The 17,209-nt window shown below is 35.1% G+C and overlaps 1 protein-coding gene across 3 annotated transcripts in view; it reads right to left on the reverse strand.

Annotated features, from left to right (window-relative positions):
- Positions 1-17,209, reverse strand: part of LOC149566299 (Major facilitator superfamily protein) — an 84,613-nt gene that overhangs the window by 29,426 nt on the left and 37,978 nt on the right. For all 3 annotated transcript variants that reach the window (XM_089819711.1, XM_089819710.1, XM_089819709.1), the window contains exons 3-6: positions 12,158-12,302; positions 10,013-10,181; positions 9,640-9,901; positions 9,272-9,360 (exon numbers count right to left, since the gene is read on the reverse strand). In XM_089819711.1, coding sequence (XP_089675837.1) covers positions 9,272-9,360; positions 9,640-9,901; positions 10,013-10,181; positions 12,158-12,302 — 665 coding nt within the window. The remainder of the gene's footprint in view (positions 1-9,271; positions 9,361-9,639; positions 9,902-10,012; positions 10,182-12,157; positions 12,303-17,209) is intronic.

Consider the following 17,209-nt stretch of genomic DNA (forward strand, 5'->3'; position numbering starts at 1 on the left):
CTGCGAAAGTCACTGCTAGTTCCTTAAGAGAAGCTATGATAGGAGTCAAGTCATATCAAACCTCAGCTTACATCTTTTTCTGCTACGATTCTACACATGTTCTGTTTGCTTAAGCCGAGTTATATACTATTCTTTCTTATTTCCGCCATTACTTGCAACTTTTGAACCAAATCCATAATCAAGTCAGGCAACACACGACTCCTAGCCTTGCCATTATTCTGCAATCATTTCTGTATGCATGCTTGCAACAAGTCGAGTTCCAAGATATTCCAGTTATTACCTATATCCACCGCACTCTACAAATGTTGTATCCAGCTTGATTTGAAATTGTGTCTCAAACTAAGCCGTGCAAGAGATTCGGCTAGAAGACGTGTGGGTATCAAGTACAAGCCAAGGCCATCAATAACCAGGTTATGAAATGCTTCCAATATTTTTTTTATTTTTTTTCTAGAATGTAAAATACAGTGCAGCCGGCTAGGCATGGTAAATCCTTATTTGGATAGAGATTATCATTTGTAGCATTGTTGTTGGCCACCTTCAATTTCATAGAGCCTTTCATGTTTGTTTTTCTATATGTATATTTTCATTCATTGTATCTCAGACCTTCAATAAAGAAGTCAATGGTAACTTAGGGATCTCAAATAAAAAAAGAGTCATTACAAACAATATGAATATCAACAGCAATAATTATTCTGTTTCTGAACCATGACACACATAATATAAGAGAAGTATGGATTATTATGCCATTGGATATTATTATATTACATAATCATGTAACCATAGATAGCGCAATGCTGGATGCATATAATCTTCTTGTATAATTGACAGAACCGATTGTTTTGAAAATTCCGAACACCTAGGACTCACCCAACTGTGTAGCCAAGGAATAGGGTGAAGAGGTGAGAGAAAGGAATCTGCAATAACATGAAAATAGCATCAGTTATGACATAACAATGTTTATCATTTTTAATATGAATTATTTAATAGCTCATGCATGATCCTGTTATTGTAACTCTTGTTGTCAAGTCTAGTATTGTGTTTAAATATCAGGATGCTCGGTAGATGATATATGATCCCTGTCTATTCCGAGTAGGGAGGGCTTTTCTCATTAGAGATTGTGTGGGATATGTTATGGTCTGAGGTTGAGTGATTAAGCCCCTCACAATGTTTCACCTCTTCTAAAGTTGTCAGACGTACAACAGACAAAGATAAGCTATACATTCAATTGTTTGTCGGAAACAAGTATTATCACTTTTATGATGTATATGCAAGAAGGTAAGATTAATTAAGTTAATTCATCGTTACAATTATTTTACACCTAGATGTGAGAGATAGAATTATGAATTGTTTTTTCATTTATATGAATATCGAATATGAGCATATTTTCTAATCTTGAGTTATTGCCATAGTTAAGTAACTAGAAGGAAAGGAATGATACAATGGTATTGGAAGCCCTAATTGAATCAGTGATATCGAAAGCCCTAATTGAATCAATGGTATCAGAAGCTCTAAGTGATGCAATGGTATTAGAAGCCCTAAATGATCCAATAATAATCGATGCCCTAATTGATACAGTGGTTTGTGATGCCCTAAATTTATATGGTGGTTTTTAATAGTAATTGTCATTTGATTTTGATATAGTAGTATTGGATGGTAGTCGTTATATGATTTTTGTAGACTAATCTGGGTGATTGCAGAAGCCTTCTTACAATGATTTATCAGTTCAAATTCCCTGGTATGTGGAATTAAATTTCTATAGCAAATTCTTTGATGGTGTTTTAAGTTCTAGTTAAGAAAATTTGTCTAACTGATTCTAACGGTAAATCTCATTCACATGAAAATGACTGATATAACTATCTTCCTATGAAATTGACGTAATAGCTATATTTTTTTTTACTATGTTAATTGTTAATTAAGACCCGGGAAATTTGGTTGTTACACTCTTAACTATTTCTTTTTCAACTCTAGCTAAATACCACTTAAATAACTGCAAAGCATCAGATTTAGCTTTAAGAAACATCACAATTATCATCCTAGAGTAGTCATCAACAAATAGAATGAAATACTTATCTCTATAGTAACTTTGAACATCAATGGGTGCACATAGGTCACTATGAAACAATTCCAAAATATCACTAGCAGTGTATGTTTTTCTCTTAAAACTAGATTTGGTCATTTTTCCCAATTGACATTGTTTACACATGGCATTGTCGGGCTTCTTTAGTTTAAACATTGTTTACACATGGCATTGTCGGGCTTCTTTAGTTTAGGCAATCCTCTTACTTTCTTCATCTTACTGATATTCACCAAATTGTCAAAGTTTACATGGCATAACCTCTTCTACCATAACCAAACATCTTCTTGTTGTGCAAACAAACATGTCTCATTTGATAACTCTAGATAGAACAACTTACCTATTGTCTAATCACCAATTTCAATCAGCTTACCATCAACATCACGTATCTTGGCTTTCCTGTTATGAAATTCAACTCTATAACCTGATTTGTTTAGCTATGAAACACTCAACAAATTATAGTTAAGTCCTTCAACCTAGTAAATATTGTCACATTGAGTCAATTGAATACTACCTTTACCTTTTACAACACATGGGATATCATTACCAAATTTAACACATCCACCTTTGTATGAACCAATATCCTCAAATTTATCTTTATCACTAGTCATATGATTGGAGCATCCACTGTCAACTATCCATCTATCACTCTTGTTTATATATGAGATTAATGCAGTTTTCTCATCTTCATTAGAATCTTCTTTTATAGCAACATAGACGACATCATCATTACTCTCAAATTCATTGTAAGTTTTTTCTTCAACAATATAACAAGATTTCTTACCTTTTTCATCCTTGTTTCTCGTGAAGTCTTGGTCATCCCTTCTTTCTTTGTACTTGCTTTCCTTCCTTTCATCCTTATCCTCTCTGTCAAGATACCTAGCAGCAATATCACCTACTTTGTTGCATGAAAAGCAAATAATAGGCAATTTACCTTTGTATTTACCATTTCTTCTTCCAAATCTTTTTGCAATAAGAGCTTCAAGTTCATCAATCTCATCATTAGAACTATCACTGTCACTCTTCACATGTTTACCTTTTCTTTTGCTAAGAATATTTGTGACTTGAATGCAAATTCAATAGTAGCAAGTGTGTAGCTATCAAAGTTAGACATCTCAAAAGCACTACCAATTACACATTTTAAGGTCAAAGTGTTACATGTTGTGCATCTCAGTTCTTGTTGTGCATCTCAGTTCTTGGATTGCAGAGACTCTAATGGCATATATAGGGAGTAGAATCCTCAATACCTTGCTTATTATTGTTTCATCTTTGATTTCTCCATTTGCACCACAAATAGCATTGGCAACCTTTTTGACTCTTGTGCAATATTGTACTATATTCTCACCTTCCCTCATTCTCATGTCATCAAATTTACCTCTCAGGCTTTTTGATTTGGCTCTCAAGACATTGTCATCACTTCCATATATGGTTTTCAATTTTTCCCACATTTTCTTTGCATTATCACAATATTTTAACTCATCAAACTCAACATAGCTTAGGGCTGAGGCAATCTCCAACATTGCATGATTGTGTTCCTGCTTATGCTTCAGTTGATCAGCTATCAGAGTAGTGGTTACCTTTACATACTCATTATCCACAAAGTTGATAGCAGCATCACTGGTACTACATATGTACAACCTCATCAAGGTCTGCCATGCATGAAAGTTTTCCTTGTTTAGCTTGGGTACATCCCTCTTATGAGTCATGATCTTTGGCTTTAAGTACCTTCAATTTTTCCTCTGTAAGCACTGAGCTCTAATACCAATTGTTAGAAATGTTTAGAATAACTAAGAAGAGGGGGTGAATCAATTACTCAAGGTCCTTAAGTACCATTTGAACAATTAAATATAAACACTCACTGTTCTGCTTATCTTGTTGTTTCTCGGTCTCTACTGTAATGATGAAAATACTGTCTTAAACGTAACATGCCTTGCTTAATGAAAACATCATGAAATGTAAAACATTCAACACAAATTCAACACTAGGCTTTTACGTGGAAACCCAATTTGGGAAAAATCACCAGCAACATGTCACCACTTTTTCACTCTTTCAAAATGAGCTCTGTTAGGAGCCAACCCTCTTAAAGGTTTACAATACACACTATTGAATGTGACCTGATTAAAGGATTTAATCACCCTGTTAAGTGTGGCCTTGTCAAAAGACTTTGATCATTCCATTGAGAATGTCACTTAGTTAAAGGATTTACACAGACTGTTAAGTCTTTCAAATGACTGTTAGGTCAACCTTTGTTAAAAGGATTTCAATACAAACTGTTTACAATGATTAGAAAAAAATAGTAGCTTTTGATTTGTATGATTATAACTCACTTTGCAAGTTCAAATTACTGTTTGGTTCATGTGTTGATTCACCAATAAGCCTTCCATTGTCATCTCTGTTTTGATTCGCTTGGCAACCCTTCAAGCAATCAACCTTCTCCTTTCACCAACACTTAAGCCTTCTGCTCAGATTCACTTATCAACATCAACATCTACGTAAGCAATCTCCTTTAGCTTCACATTCACTCTCTCACTTGTGCATCTCTAGTCAACCTTTTGTCGTATGCCTCTTTCTCATGTGCACCACACACTTCTTGTTCGGCTTTGTACCTCTTTAAATAGGCAATTCTTGCTTTACCATTTTCCATGATCATCGTAGATCTTAGGGTTTACGATCAGGTTCAGCACGATTCATTGCATCTGTCCATCTTCTTGATCTTCCTCTAGAATCTATCTATTAGGTCTTTCCTCACCTTGAATTTAATGATCCAACTCATCAATCTTATTTTCAACGCAGTTTACATCTCCAAAGAAATCAACTAAGTTGGCTAGATCTCATGATTTCCTCAAATTCATTCTCATACTGTTACTCGGCAATCTTTAAATTCTAACACTCAGTCATCACTGAATTACTCGGTTGCTGTAAAACTTCTGGCTCAGCATCAACTATCTTGTTTGGTCAATACTAACTCTCAGTCAACACTAGATTTGCTCAGCCCATACTGTGGTTTGGTTGACACTAGCATCACTCGGCATTCCTTAGCCTTTTACTCTATTTCTTGGCTTGGCTTAACTTTCTTGACATAAACAATCACTTTGCTTTATCAAACTCTATCTAATCAAATGTCCATTGTAGCTTCCTTTTCATAACTCAACCTTTCCTCTAGGTGCTATTGTTATGAGCAATTTCTAAAATCCTCTTCATCAGTCATATAGATATGACATTTAGATTAGGTATAAATATGTTTTACCAATAGATTTGACATCAATGACAAAATAAAAATGGTTCCAATTGTAAGTTTCCAACACTTGTCATAATGAAGGATCAATTGAAAAAGGGGTTAGAAATTTTTTAATATAATATTTGTTAAAGAGGCTAGCAAAGTTTTATTCTAGAAAGCCTTAATAGGTGACTCTATCTTGCAGATAACAGTCTAAAACTATAGAGAACCAGAAACTAAGCTGCAGATAATGGTTAGAAGGTGCAGGAACAACAGCAACCAATGCTGCAGTGTCATGTATACATGTCAAAGAGCCAAGTGCTAAGCACCAAGCAAGAGTGTGTGTCATGTATACTATGGTGATTGAAGAAAAAACGGTGGCTGAAGAAAAAACATTAAGGAGTTGGGAAAGAAAGTAGATTCTCTTCAATCTGGAACAGCTGGAAAACAAACCATTTGACTTACATCCACTCATGATTTTTCCAATTTTGACACCGAATTTTTCTCTTTTATGCAATTCCTGTGGATTTGCTTGTGCTGAACCCTTGAAAGTCCCCAGGCTCTTACAGAACTATACCAACACCCATACCATATTTCAGCAATTCAGTAGCCTATTTCAGGGAATCCAATAACATAGTTTCACTGTTATCCATTAATCTTTGTTTCCAAAACAAACAATTTATAAAATGTGAAGAACCAATTCAACTTCATTCCCATAGATAGGATTCATCTACAACTAAATTAGATAGCTAAGCAAAGGGAGCTTGAATTTAAAGATTTTGACTTTGTTTGGACAGATCAATATAAAGTGAACCAGAGACCATGGGGGATGTGCACAGCAAGCATGTGCATAAGCAGGAGTAGGCTCATCGGCAAAGTGTTACAATAATTGATGGGGACAACTATAGGATTTGAGCAAAAGTGCACAACAAATCCACGAAGCCCAAGAAAACCTACATGCAGAAAACTTGTCACGGAGAAGAAAAAGACAAGAAGAGGCAAGGGTTTGATCTGAAAAACTCAGACGAAGAAAATATTATTCAACGGATCTTCATAATAAAAAAAAAACAAAGAGATCAATCCTTATAAAAGAGATCGAAACCCGAAAAAGGTAACCTAAAGCCTAAAAAAGCTAGGGTTGCACATTATAATTAATAAAATATTAATTATATGCACCTACAAGATAGCTTAAGCAAACTAGAAATTAATTAAATCAAAGTGATTTAATTAGTAAGTGAAAACAACTAATTACTCTAACACCCCTCCTTAAGCAAAGCTCAAGAGGTAAGCTAACCTAGCACAATTATGAAAGCAGGAAAATTGGGTCCCGGCAACAAGGCCTGATCAGGTACCCAATCACAACAAAATCTCTATAAAGAGGAGAAATAAAAAAAACCACATGGGAAAAACCCTACTCCAAAAAGAGATAGCAAAGAATGTTCCAAAAGAAGGAACAAAGAGAGATCAGAAGAGAATCACTGAAGCATGAAGAACCGCAAAACTCTGTCAAAAAGCTGATCTGTAGAACCTCCATGGAAATAGAAGGCACAAACCGAGCGTGTCTATATGGTAGATGATCCATCTCACCGAAATGCATAGGTAGCCAGCCACTGCAATTGCCTAGTATGTAGGATCAGGTACTAAATACATAGCTCACACCAACGAACCATCAACCAAAGAAGCATAGAACAACAATATAAGCCCCCCTTAATGCAGGTGAGGTGACAGGCAGCTGAAAAGGTGGGCCAAAGAATCTCCTACAACACAGGAACCAAACACATCGAGAGTGAGGTACAGACACCAATAAAGGCACGTGTCATCGACACTGCATGAGGCAAAAGAGAAAGAGGGCCTATAAGCGGCAAACAACTATCCCTCCCATGGCACTTTATAAAATAGTGCGAGTACAACGAATCACAATGATGAAAAGGATCCTGAAACGCAAGAGTGGCACTTTATCTCAGTGCGTTGCATAAAGATGCTTACAATGAAAATCAATAATGATCAGAAAAAACATAAGGCTGAAACAACAGAAGGAGAGCCCAAAACAAAGCAACTAAAGCAACAAAATCGATCCCCGGACCTGAAACAAACAAGATATCCACCAGAATGCTAAAACGCAAAAGACTGAATAGGATGTGCCTGGAACGAAATCTGGAACAACAACCAGCATCACTGGAAAGAGCACAGAAAGAGCTTTCCAGCGATATAAAAAAGTCCAAAATCAGAGATTGGATGCTCAAGATACGCCTCCCGGAGTGCAAAACAGAACATCCGGCTTTGACTGCCAAAACGGGCAACCAAACTGCATCAAAACCCAAAAACACCTGTACGACCATCTCCGTCTCAGAACTAGCTTTCCGACGCATTTTTCGGATTAAAAAAATACGTCTGTATGCTCAAGTTACGGAAGAAAAACCAACAGGGCCTCTGAAAATGCATGAAAAAATTATTTTTTTTAAATAAAAAAATAATAAAAAAACAAAAATCTCACACCACCCCTGCACCGCTGGCAGAGCAGCGGCTGGGTGGTGGTCGGGCGGAGGGAGAGCGGAGCACGGTGGGGCTGCGACGGACGCCGCTGGCGGGGATGGCTGTCAGCGGTGACCGCTAGCAGCTCCTCTGCGGGTTACTAACCGCTGCAATAAAAACCGTGCAAATATTTTTTTTTTTTGCAATTTTTTTTTGTAAAATTCTGCCTCGGAGTGCGTGCAGAGGTCGTACGGCCCTGCTGGGCAAAAAAAAATTGCCTCTCAGATCAACGTTGTCCAAATCGGACAAATTTTATATCAAAATGGGAGTTTTGACGCCTTCTGAATCCATCCGTGATGTCCGTTTGGCCTCAAACTGCTCCGAAAATCGGTGACCCCCCTGTTTTCTCAAGAAAAGCCCAAAAAAACACCAGATCTGATCCACCAAACCCTTGTTCTCCCTTTTTTTTCAAACACCGAACAAGCTACAGTAGATCTGGCTCTGATACCATGTAGGATTTGAGCAAAAGCGCACAACAAATCCATGAAGCCCAAGAAAACCTGCATGCACAAAACCTGTCACGTAGAAGAAAAAGACAATAAGAGGCAAGGGTTTGATCTGAAAAACTCAGACAAAGAAAATATTATTCAACGGACCTTCATAATAAAAAAAAAACAAAGAGATCAATCCTTATAAAGGAGACCGAAACCCAAAAAGGGTAACCTAAAGCCTAAAAAAGCTAGGGTTGCACATTATAATTAATAAAATATTAATTATATGCATCTACAAGATAGCTTAAGCAAACTAGAGTAATATGCAACTTAATTAATTAAATCAAAGTGATTTAATTAATAAGTGAAAACAACTAATTACTCTAACAACAACGATATGAACATATCCTTCTCACACAATGAATCGCGATTCATGGATTTTGTATTCAAAGATTAAAGTAAACATTTTGATTTTTAAATATGAACCAAAAAAAACCTTTCAATTTCAATTCATGTTTAGTATTTGATGTGGTATTAATTAATATACTTTTAGCTTAGTTTTGAAAGAGCATACCTATCTTGGTATCTATCAAAACAATTTCCCACAAAAACAAATAAATATGTAAATTATTCCAATATCTTGCGTACTTTTTAAGTTCGTTATCTTTGGGCAAGTCTTTTTGCTAAGTTTCAGCCAACAGAGTTTATCTGGATTGCTCAAATTAGAAAAAGGCACTAACAAATCCAAGTTGTGTAACACTAGCAATAAACAGATCCTAATTGCCATATCCAGTTTAACAAATGAATCCAAAGTATTGGAAACGCCCTCACAATTTTAAAGTGTTTTAATAAAAGCAAAATGTTCATGATACAGTCAAAACTGGATTAGACAGAGGATTATGATGAAAAGGAACTACATGTTCCAATGCGTTAAAAATATACCATGAAATCTGAACAGTTAGTGAAACTGAGTTAAGATTGCACATTAAACACAACAAAATGTTTAAGAAAGCATACCACAATGGTAGGAGTCCAGAGAAACCAAAAGGCTGTGACAGCAAAATCAAAGCAGGTTTGAACCCATGCCAATAGCAAAATCCTTTTATCTGCCAATCTTCAGTTTTATTAGAACAGAAAAAAATGATAGCAATGCTTTGCCGTTTTCAAAACAATTACAAGTCATAGCAACAATAAAAAATCAAACACGTTAAATCACTCATATTAGAGGCCAATGACTATACTTCTTAGTTGCATCAAATACATTGGATTTAAATACTCACAGCACACTACTTTGATGTCACAAAAAAGCAGAAGAAAAGAAAATCGAACTTCTAATGTAGAAGGTCGATACTTATCAGTGTGTAGTAAAAACTTACTGTACTAACCAGCCATCAAATATGCCAAAGACAAAACAATTTTTCGAGTCTTGATTTTGGAAGTTGCTGTATTTTCTTCCCATCCTTTGGTAATAAATATAGCACATAAAACTGCAACAACAGCAGCTGCTGCTGATGGGAGAGCCATTCCATGTGGACTCTTCAAATTTACTAAAGCATTTGCCAGTGCTGCACTTCCCAAAGATGAAGCTGCTGTTCCAAAGCTCATTGTCCAGAATGTATCACTCAACCAATCTTGCCGGAAACCTAGCTGCAAATACAACCAGCTAAGAAATGTAATGCACCAAAAAGAAGCAATATCACATCCTAAGTAAACTGCATTACTCTAGGCAATGAAGTCAGAAAGTACTAAGACACTCACCTTTTCATGTTCAGTTGTCATCCATGTTTCAAAAGTGCATGAGAAAAGGGAAGAGGCAAGTGATATGGATGAAGTTCCCATCAATAGAATATTATAGTTGTTGAATAGTCTAGCTAAGCAACCGATGAGGTGTAAGATGCAAAAGACTATGCAAGCCTTCTTCCGACCTCTGCACAACACCAAGTAACTTTTCTAACGTAACCATCAAACTTCTAGAAGCCATCAACACATAAAAGATACAAATTAATCTTTTGCCCTTGACCTGATTTAATTTCAGATCTAGAACAGTGAACTATCTTCTCTCTTTGAATTCATGAGTTAATGAAATGTTCAATCCCAACATAGAAACCAATTATTGGCAATTCCTTTTCCACTTTCCGTAGATTTAGGTTTCAGGAATTTCATCAAACAGTTTGCACTTTGCATTCAATCACTGAAAAATAACATTGACATGCTGGTCTAAAAATCTCAGTTTTCTGGTAGATGTTTTGTTTGTTTGATTGAGATTTTAAATAACAATGCACAACTATCCTCAAGAAAATCACCATCATTAATCACAGAGAGCATATTGCAAACAGAAAGTTTTTCTGACCTTTAATGCAAGCACCAGTCCGAAAATATATACTGCGATGTTCAGAATTACACAATCAGTTTAAAACTGAGAACTGCAGCATACAGAAGATGGACAGCAGCAATTACAAATCTCAGCTATTCCTTTCAAACTTGAGCCAACCTAGAAGCACTGGAAATGATTATTCCCTTTGCCCAGAAAACAGCCATCTACAGGAGACTATAAGACCTCCACACACAGGTCCAACGTACATGGGAAATAAGCTTCAGTATGCTCACACTGCTCTGAGTATTTTCCCACAAAAATGATTTCAAGGATGTATCAAATACTCAACAACCTTCTTCAAGGCCTCACACACCAGCAAAGGCATCAATCACCCCTTACAATCCACTGCAGTGACGATGGCTCCCTTTCAGCTATGGATATGAGGCCTGCGCAAGGTGAAATACTCAAAGAAGGTAACTCAATAAACAGATCAATCCGACCCAGAATAATACTCCAGAATTAATTATTGAAAGCTTCCACTGGGGCTCTTGATGATAAACTGAATCTTTAAATTATCAAATCTGAGCAAGTATAATCTTTGCGGCCGTTATGTCCAGCTTCAATAGTCAACAAACTCATATCCAATAGCAAAGTTCAATATGAAATATTTACTCTAATCAATGTCTTCAAAGTAAGGATATTAAAATTGTTTGCTCTTGCCAAATGAAAGGATTGGGTTCCACACAAATTATTATGTCAGCCTTCAGACCCGCAGCAACAAGATTATACTTAGTATTAAATTTTTCAAATCAGACACAATATGGAATACCTCCAATTATCATATTTTTGCAAAATTGCCCTCGGATGAAGACTTCACAAATGTGGCCCAGATGTAGACTCCATCATGGATCCACCCCTTTGGAAGAGCTAGGTTTTCGCCCAACCCTCTGAACAACTCCTAAAGGTTTTTGTCCCCAAACGTCATAAATCGTTTTCATATCCAAAAGCATCCTGGCTTCCTCTATCCAACCTCCTTATAAAGAACTCCAAGAAGCATCTAGAACATTAGAACGACTTCAATATATTTGGAGAACTTTATTTAATAAAACAAGACTTTATGATATTTTATTATTATTTAATTAAATTAATTAATATTAAATCATTATTTCAATGTTTCATTTATTTTTTACTAACTTGAGAATTTGAAAATTTTCTGTGCAGTAAAGAAAAATCTCTGGTGGTCCGTTATTAATTATGGTCCTCACTGCCTTGCCATAGCACATGGGAAGCATATTAATGAGCTTACTGCAATACTTGAGTGACGGGCTTATGGTGTAATGATATTGGGAGAGACATTCATTATGGCATAAACAATAATCAAATATCCCAAAGCAATAGGGCAAACCACATATCAGGTTGTGGCAAAACAATTACAAAGTGCATTAAAGCATAACCGATGTTTACAGATATTACGAAGCCTTGTTCAAGATTTCATTAAAAAAGAGAAAATAAAACTTGCAAGAATTGTAAATATGAATCAACACTTCAAAAGATTTGTGTAAGTCAGATTGGTTAAAATGAAAACTTACATAAAATCAGAGGCAATTCCCAAAAACATGCCCGCGAAAAGTGAGACAAAATATCCGAAGGCAAACAGCAATGCCATATCCTCCCTCCCAATGCCATACTGCTGGAACAGAGACTCCCCATAGACTGCTTGAAGCGCTTCTGCCACTATTAAATGCAAATAATGTCGTCAAGGTATTTTTATGGGATATTTTTCCCAGTCAACATGCTTCTAACAAAAATATTCAAAAAAAAAATTGACAATTAGTAAGCTTTCCAAACAGAAACCCAAAGTTCTTGTATAAAACATAAATAAGTTTACTAGATTCAAGAGATTATACAATATACTAGTAATTAATCGTACATTTCTCCTCGATGCTCCCATATCACATTCCCAACAAAGAGATTATGAGCAAAGTTGGCACAAGGAAACAGGTAGAATAATATTTATCTATAATTAATGGTTAATAATGTAATTATTAATTAATTCGTTTAAATTTCTTTCAGTCTAGTTAGAATACAATGTTTCTATTCTTGTCTTCAGTAGTAAGTAGTTTCATTTAGAAACATCTTCATTGTGATTGTGTATAAACAATTCCTCATTCCTCAATAATAATCATGCAATTATTTGGATCATTTTGTTTTCAGGTGATATCAGAGCGGGAACTTCTTTAAAAGAATTGTGAGCTTTTGCTAAAACCAAGACCCAAAAATTTTATTCCTGTGAGTTGTTTGTTCTATTTTTTGAAAGGTAATTTTTTCTCTAGACATTCAAAAGGCCTCAGTTTGCCTCTGTGTAAATTTCTTGTTTCGTGTCTAGGGCCATTCATGAAAGATTGTTTATGGCACATGCAACTTCATTGTTATCTCATGCAAAATTGTTCGTGTTTTGTTGTGACAGCACGATTTTCTCTGTCCATTTGAACCTTATTTCATGTGGCCTGTGTTTGGATATCAGAAAACCATATTTTTTCTAGCTATATTTGTGTGATGCACTTTTGCGAAGGCCTTGCGAACCCAACACATCTATGTAACCCGTGATTTTTCCAACAGACATGATTTTCTTGTTGGAGTTTGTAGCTGCAATAGAAATCTTTATCTCTGAGTGTCAATTCCATTATTGTCACCTTCAGCTGAAAAGGACGTTTATGAATATTGTAATATTAAATATAAAGATGTGGAATTCATCATGTGTTAAGGCATGGAAATACGAAGAGTTGTTAAATTGGGAGTTTCAAGAGACCTTCCGTTGTAAAGTGAAGAGTCTCTCTAGTGTTATATATATTGCATCTAGAGGAAGGCATTGTACACTTGAATATTTATGATCAATAAAAAGATATTTTTGTTGTGTGGCTGGATTTTTCCCTTTATTTTAAAAGGTTTTTCCCAGGATATTTCTGGTGTTTATTGTTTCAGTTTTGGCTCTTTATTATCGTTGTTTATTATCTTATTTTCTAAGCTGACAATCTATCATGGTATCAAACCCAGGTTTGAATAATAGCAAGTTTTAGGAGCTCTTCTTACTTATGCTATTTGATTAGCTTTGGTTGTCAATCTCACAGACCTCTGTCATTATGAGGTTATGTGCATCATTGTTTCTTAATGAATGGCATGACTATTTCTTCATGTTCTTCCTCTTGGCCGAATGCATGATCTTTGATAATGGAAAATTGAGGATTTCAGACTCTTTATGCAGAACATGTAGTGGTGATTGTGAATATTACTCATGACTATGTGGTGGTTCTACCCCTTGTGTACATCATGAGGAAGTGACGACTTCCAAATGATCATCACTTGAATTTGCAAAAGTTATTGAAAGTTGATGATCTTACAAAAACTTAATTTTCTATTATGATGGATATCTTACAATGTCTATGCAGATCTTAAAGTGGTTGCTAAAGGAATCAATCAGATTATTTCTGCTATTTGATTAGCTCTAGTTGTCAATCTCACAGACCTCTATCATTATGAGGTTATGAGCATCATTGTTTCTTAATGAATGGCATGACTATTTCTTCATGTTCTTCCTCTTGGCCGAATGCATGATCTTTGATAATGGCAAATTGAGGATTTCAGACTCTTCATGCAGAACATGCAGTGGTGATCTTAAAGTGATTGCTAAAGGAATCAATCAGATTATTTCTTACATCTAGAGCCATCCATCATTTATGGATTATATTATTTTGCTTCCTATCATCGTTGATGCCTGCAATGTTGCTTGCATTAATGCAATTGAGATTTATGGTGATCATATTGCAGTCATGCAAAACCTTATTGAAGACTATTTCTGCAAAATGAACGATTCTCGAGTCTTAGATGCAATGTTGATTTGCAGAAGCATATGAGATATGTCAACCATTCTATCAAATCCCTGTTTTCTGTCAAGTAAAAGTGTCAAATGGAAGCAGTATAGATCCAAGTGGTTTCTCCGGAGCAAGAAAAAAGACCTCTTGTCATGATTTATTGGATCCAGGCTTTGTTGAAAAAAAAAATCATGAGATAAACCTGTTTTTAATTGGTTGTTGTCATAATGTATATATTTAACATGTTTCTTTAAGATAAATTGATTTCATTAATCTCTCTGGATTGTTTACAAGATGCAACTAGATAAGGGTTACATACTCAGCGGGAGATGATCAGATGAGGAAGTTGCTTATTGAGTTGAATTAATATTTGCATATGAGATCCAGAGGGAGATGTTCAGCTCCAGAGGGAGTTGTTCTTAGTTAAGAGTGGGGCTTTATAGTATCCCCTCCTTTCTTATACATGATGTTTTGAGAATCTTATTTGAAACAAGTTTCAGATGGGTATGGTTAACTTTGAGACTTAAATGGAACAAAGTCTTATTTTCGTTATGCCTATTTGTATTCTTGTTTGAATAAATAAGATTGTAAGAATCAGCTGTGATAACTTTTTCACTATGGGAAGTGAACATCATGTTGGGAGAGTCCATGATGACATCATGTTGAGAGATTTTGTGATGCAAGTTGGATGTCATGTTGAGAGCTTCCATGACAGTTCACGTTGAGAGAGTCTGTGATTAAAGGCTTAGTTGTGATTCTTACAAGTCTATCATGTTGAGTGATTCCATGATTATTAACCAAGAGTAAACTGTTCTCTTAGTGTCACGTTGAGAGATTCCATGACAACATCATGAAAACTATTTGCATTTTCTGCGGGGTTTTCATGTTGATTGATTCCATGAAATTTTATACGATCTATGTGATTAGATATTATCATTGACAATTTGGTTGCAGCCTTGTGCAATTGTTCAGCTAAAGATTTCTCTCGCTAAGAGGGAGTGTTAGAGTTGGTAGCTGTGATAGAAATCTTATCTCTAGGTATTATTTCTGTTATAGTCACCTTCAAATGAAATGGACGTTTATGATAATTGTAATACTGAGTTACCAGATTCTCTCCTAAGCCTAGGAATATTACGATAATAGATAGTTTCTATTATCTCTATTTAGTATCTAATAGTTTTCTATTGTAATCTTCTATAAATATTAGAATGTTTCTAATATTTAGTTTTATGTTTCTAGAATAGAAGGTTTCTATTCTTTACAGTTGTCTCTTAAGGAAACATTATTCAGTCTCTTGTATAAATTGATCTCTTGATCACTGTTTATTACAAGCAAATATTTTTCAATTCCTTCGTAATAAGGAATTCCAAATTCAATTCTCTCAAAAGTCTAGTCCTTGTCAGATTCTGTCAAAAGTCTACCACAGAGACCAAATTTTGTTTGGAGTTCTCTCCAAGGAACCCTAGCAGAATTCAGATGACTTTTGAGCGACTTTGGATTCCAGCATAGGAACCTGGACAGAATTTTGGAGAATTTGGTCAAAAAAGACCTTATTGTTTACTTATTCAAAAAAAATTAATGCCAAATTAGAATCAAGCACATGATTCGACTCAAATTACTAAATATTTTAATTTGAATTAAATGTTACTTTAGAAGAATCAGGATGTATAAATGTGCCACGCATCTATTATGTAATGTAAGTAAATACACCATAAATTGTGCATATAGGCTAACATGTATGGACAACTATGGATTGAGCAAAATCTAAAGAAATCTTTACTATGGCTAAATCTAGATCCAAAACCTGCTTTCTTGGCTTCATCTAGTCTGATTGAAAGTTGCTTTATTTGAATCATTGAGTATGACAATTAATGTGTGAAGCTTAAAATATGGCACTATCACAACATTGGCCTTAAACGGGCCTATAACATTAACTTTTGTACTTCTAGTTTGCAACAGCAGAATGATGATGATTTGTTTGATGGTTTTTTATGATATTTGATTGTGATGGCTGATTTTTAATGTTGATATTATTGTTTCTAGACTAAAACATTGATATGGTGGTGCATTTTGCTATGTTGCTTTAAAATTAGCATAGTGGTGTATGAACTTATTTGCTGCTGCATATTTGTATACACACACACATATATATTAAAACATATATTTTTGTATAGACAAACCCAAAACGAATCTGAACCCAACCAAAAAAAAAAAAATTGAACGAATTTTGAACCCGAATCTGAACCGGAACCAAAACCGACAACTTTGTTGTAATATTAAATATAAAGACGTGTCATTCATCATGCGTCAAGGCATGGAAATACGAAGAGTTGTAATATTGGGAATTTCAAGAGAACTTCTGTTGTAAAGTGAAGAGTCTCTCCTGTGTTATATATATCGCATCTAGCAAAAGGCATTGTACATTTTTACATTTATGATCAATAGAATGATATTTTTTTGTGTGGCTGGGTTTTTTCCTTCATTCTAGAAGGGTTTTCCTAGGGTATTTTTGGTGTTTGTTGTTTCAGTTTTGGCTCTTTATTATTGTTGTTTATCATCTTATTTCTGGGCTGAAAATCTATCTTGGAATTAGAGCCAGGTTTGGATAATAGCAAGTTTTAGGAGCTCTTCTTACTTATGCTACTTGATTAGCTCTAGTTGTCAATCTCACAGACCTCTATCATTATGAGGTTATGTGCATCATTGTTTCTTGATGAATGGCGTGACTATTTCTTCATTTTCTTCATGTTGTCCATATGCATGATCTTTCAT

The sequence above is a fragment of the Cupressus sempervirens genome, chromosome 3, assembly GCF_028749045.1.
Source record: "Cupressus sempervirens isolate cs-2001-9-10 chromosome 3, ASM2874904v1, whole genome shotgun sequence".
Taxonomy (NCBI): Eukaryota; Viridiplantae; Streptophyta; class Pinopsida; order Cupressales; family Cupressaceae; genus Cupressus; species Cupressus sempervirens.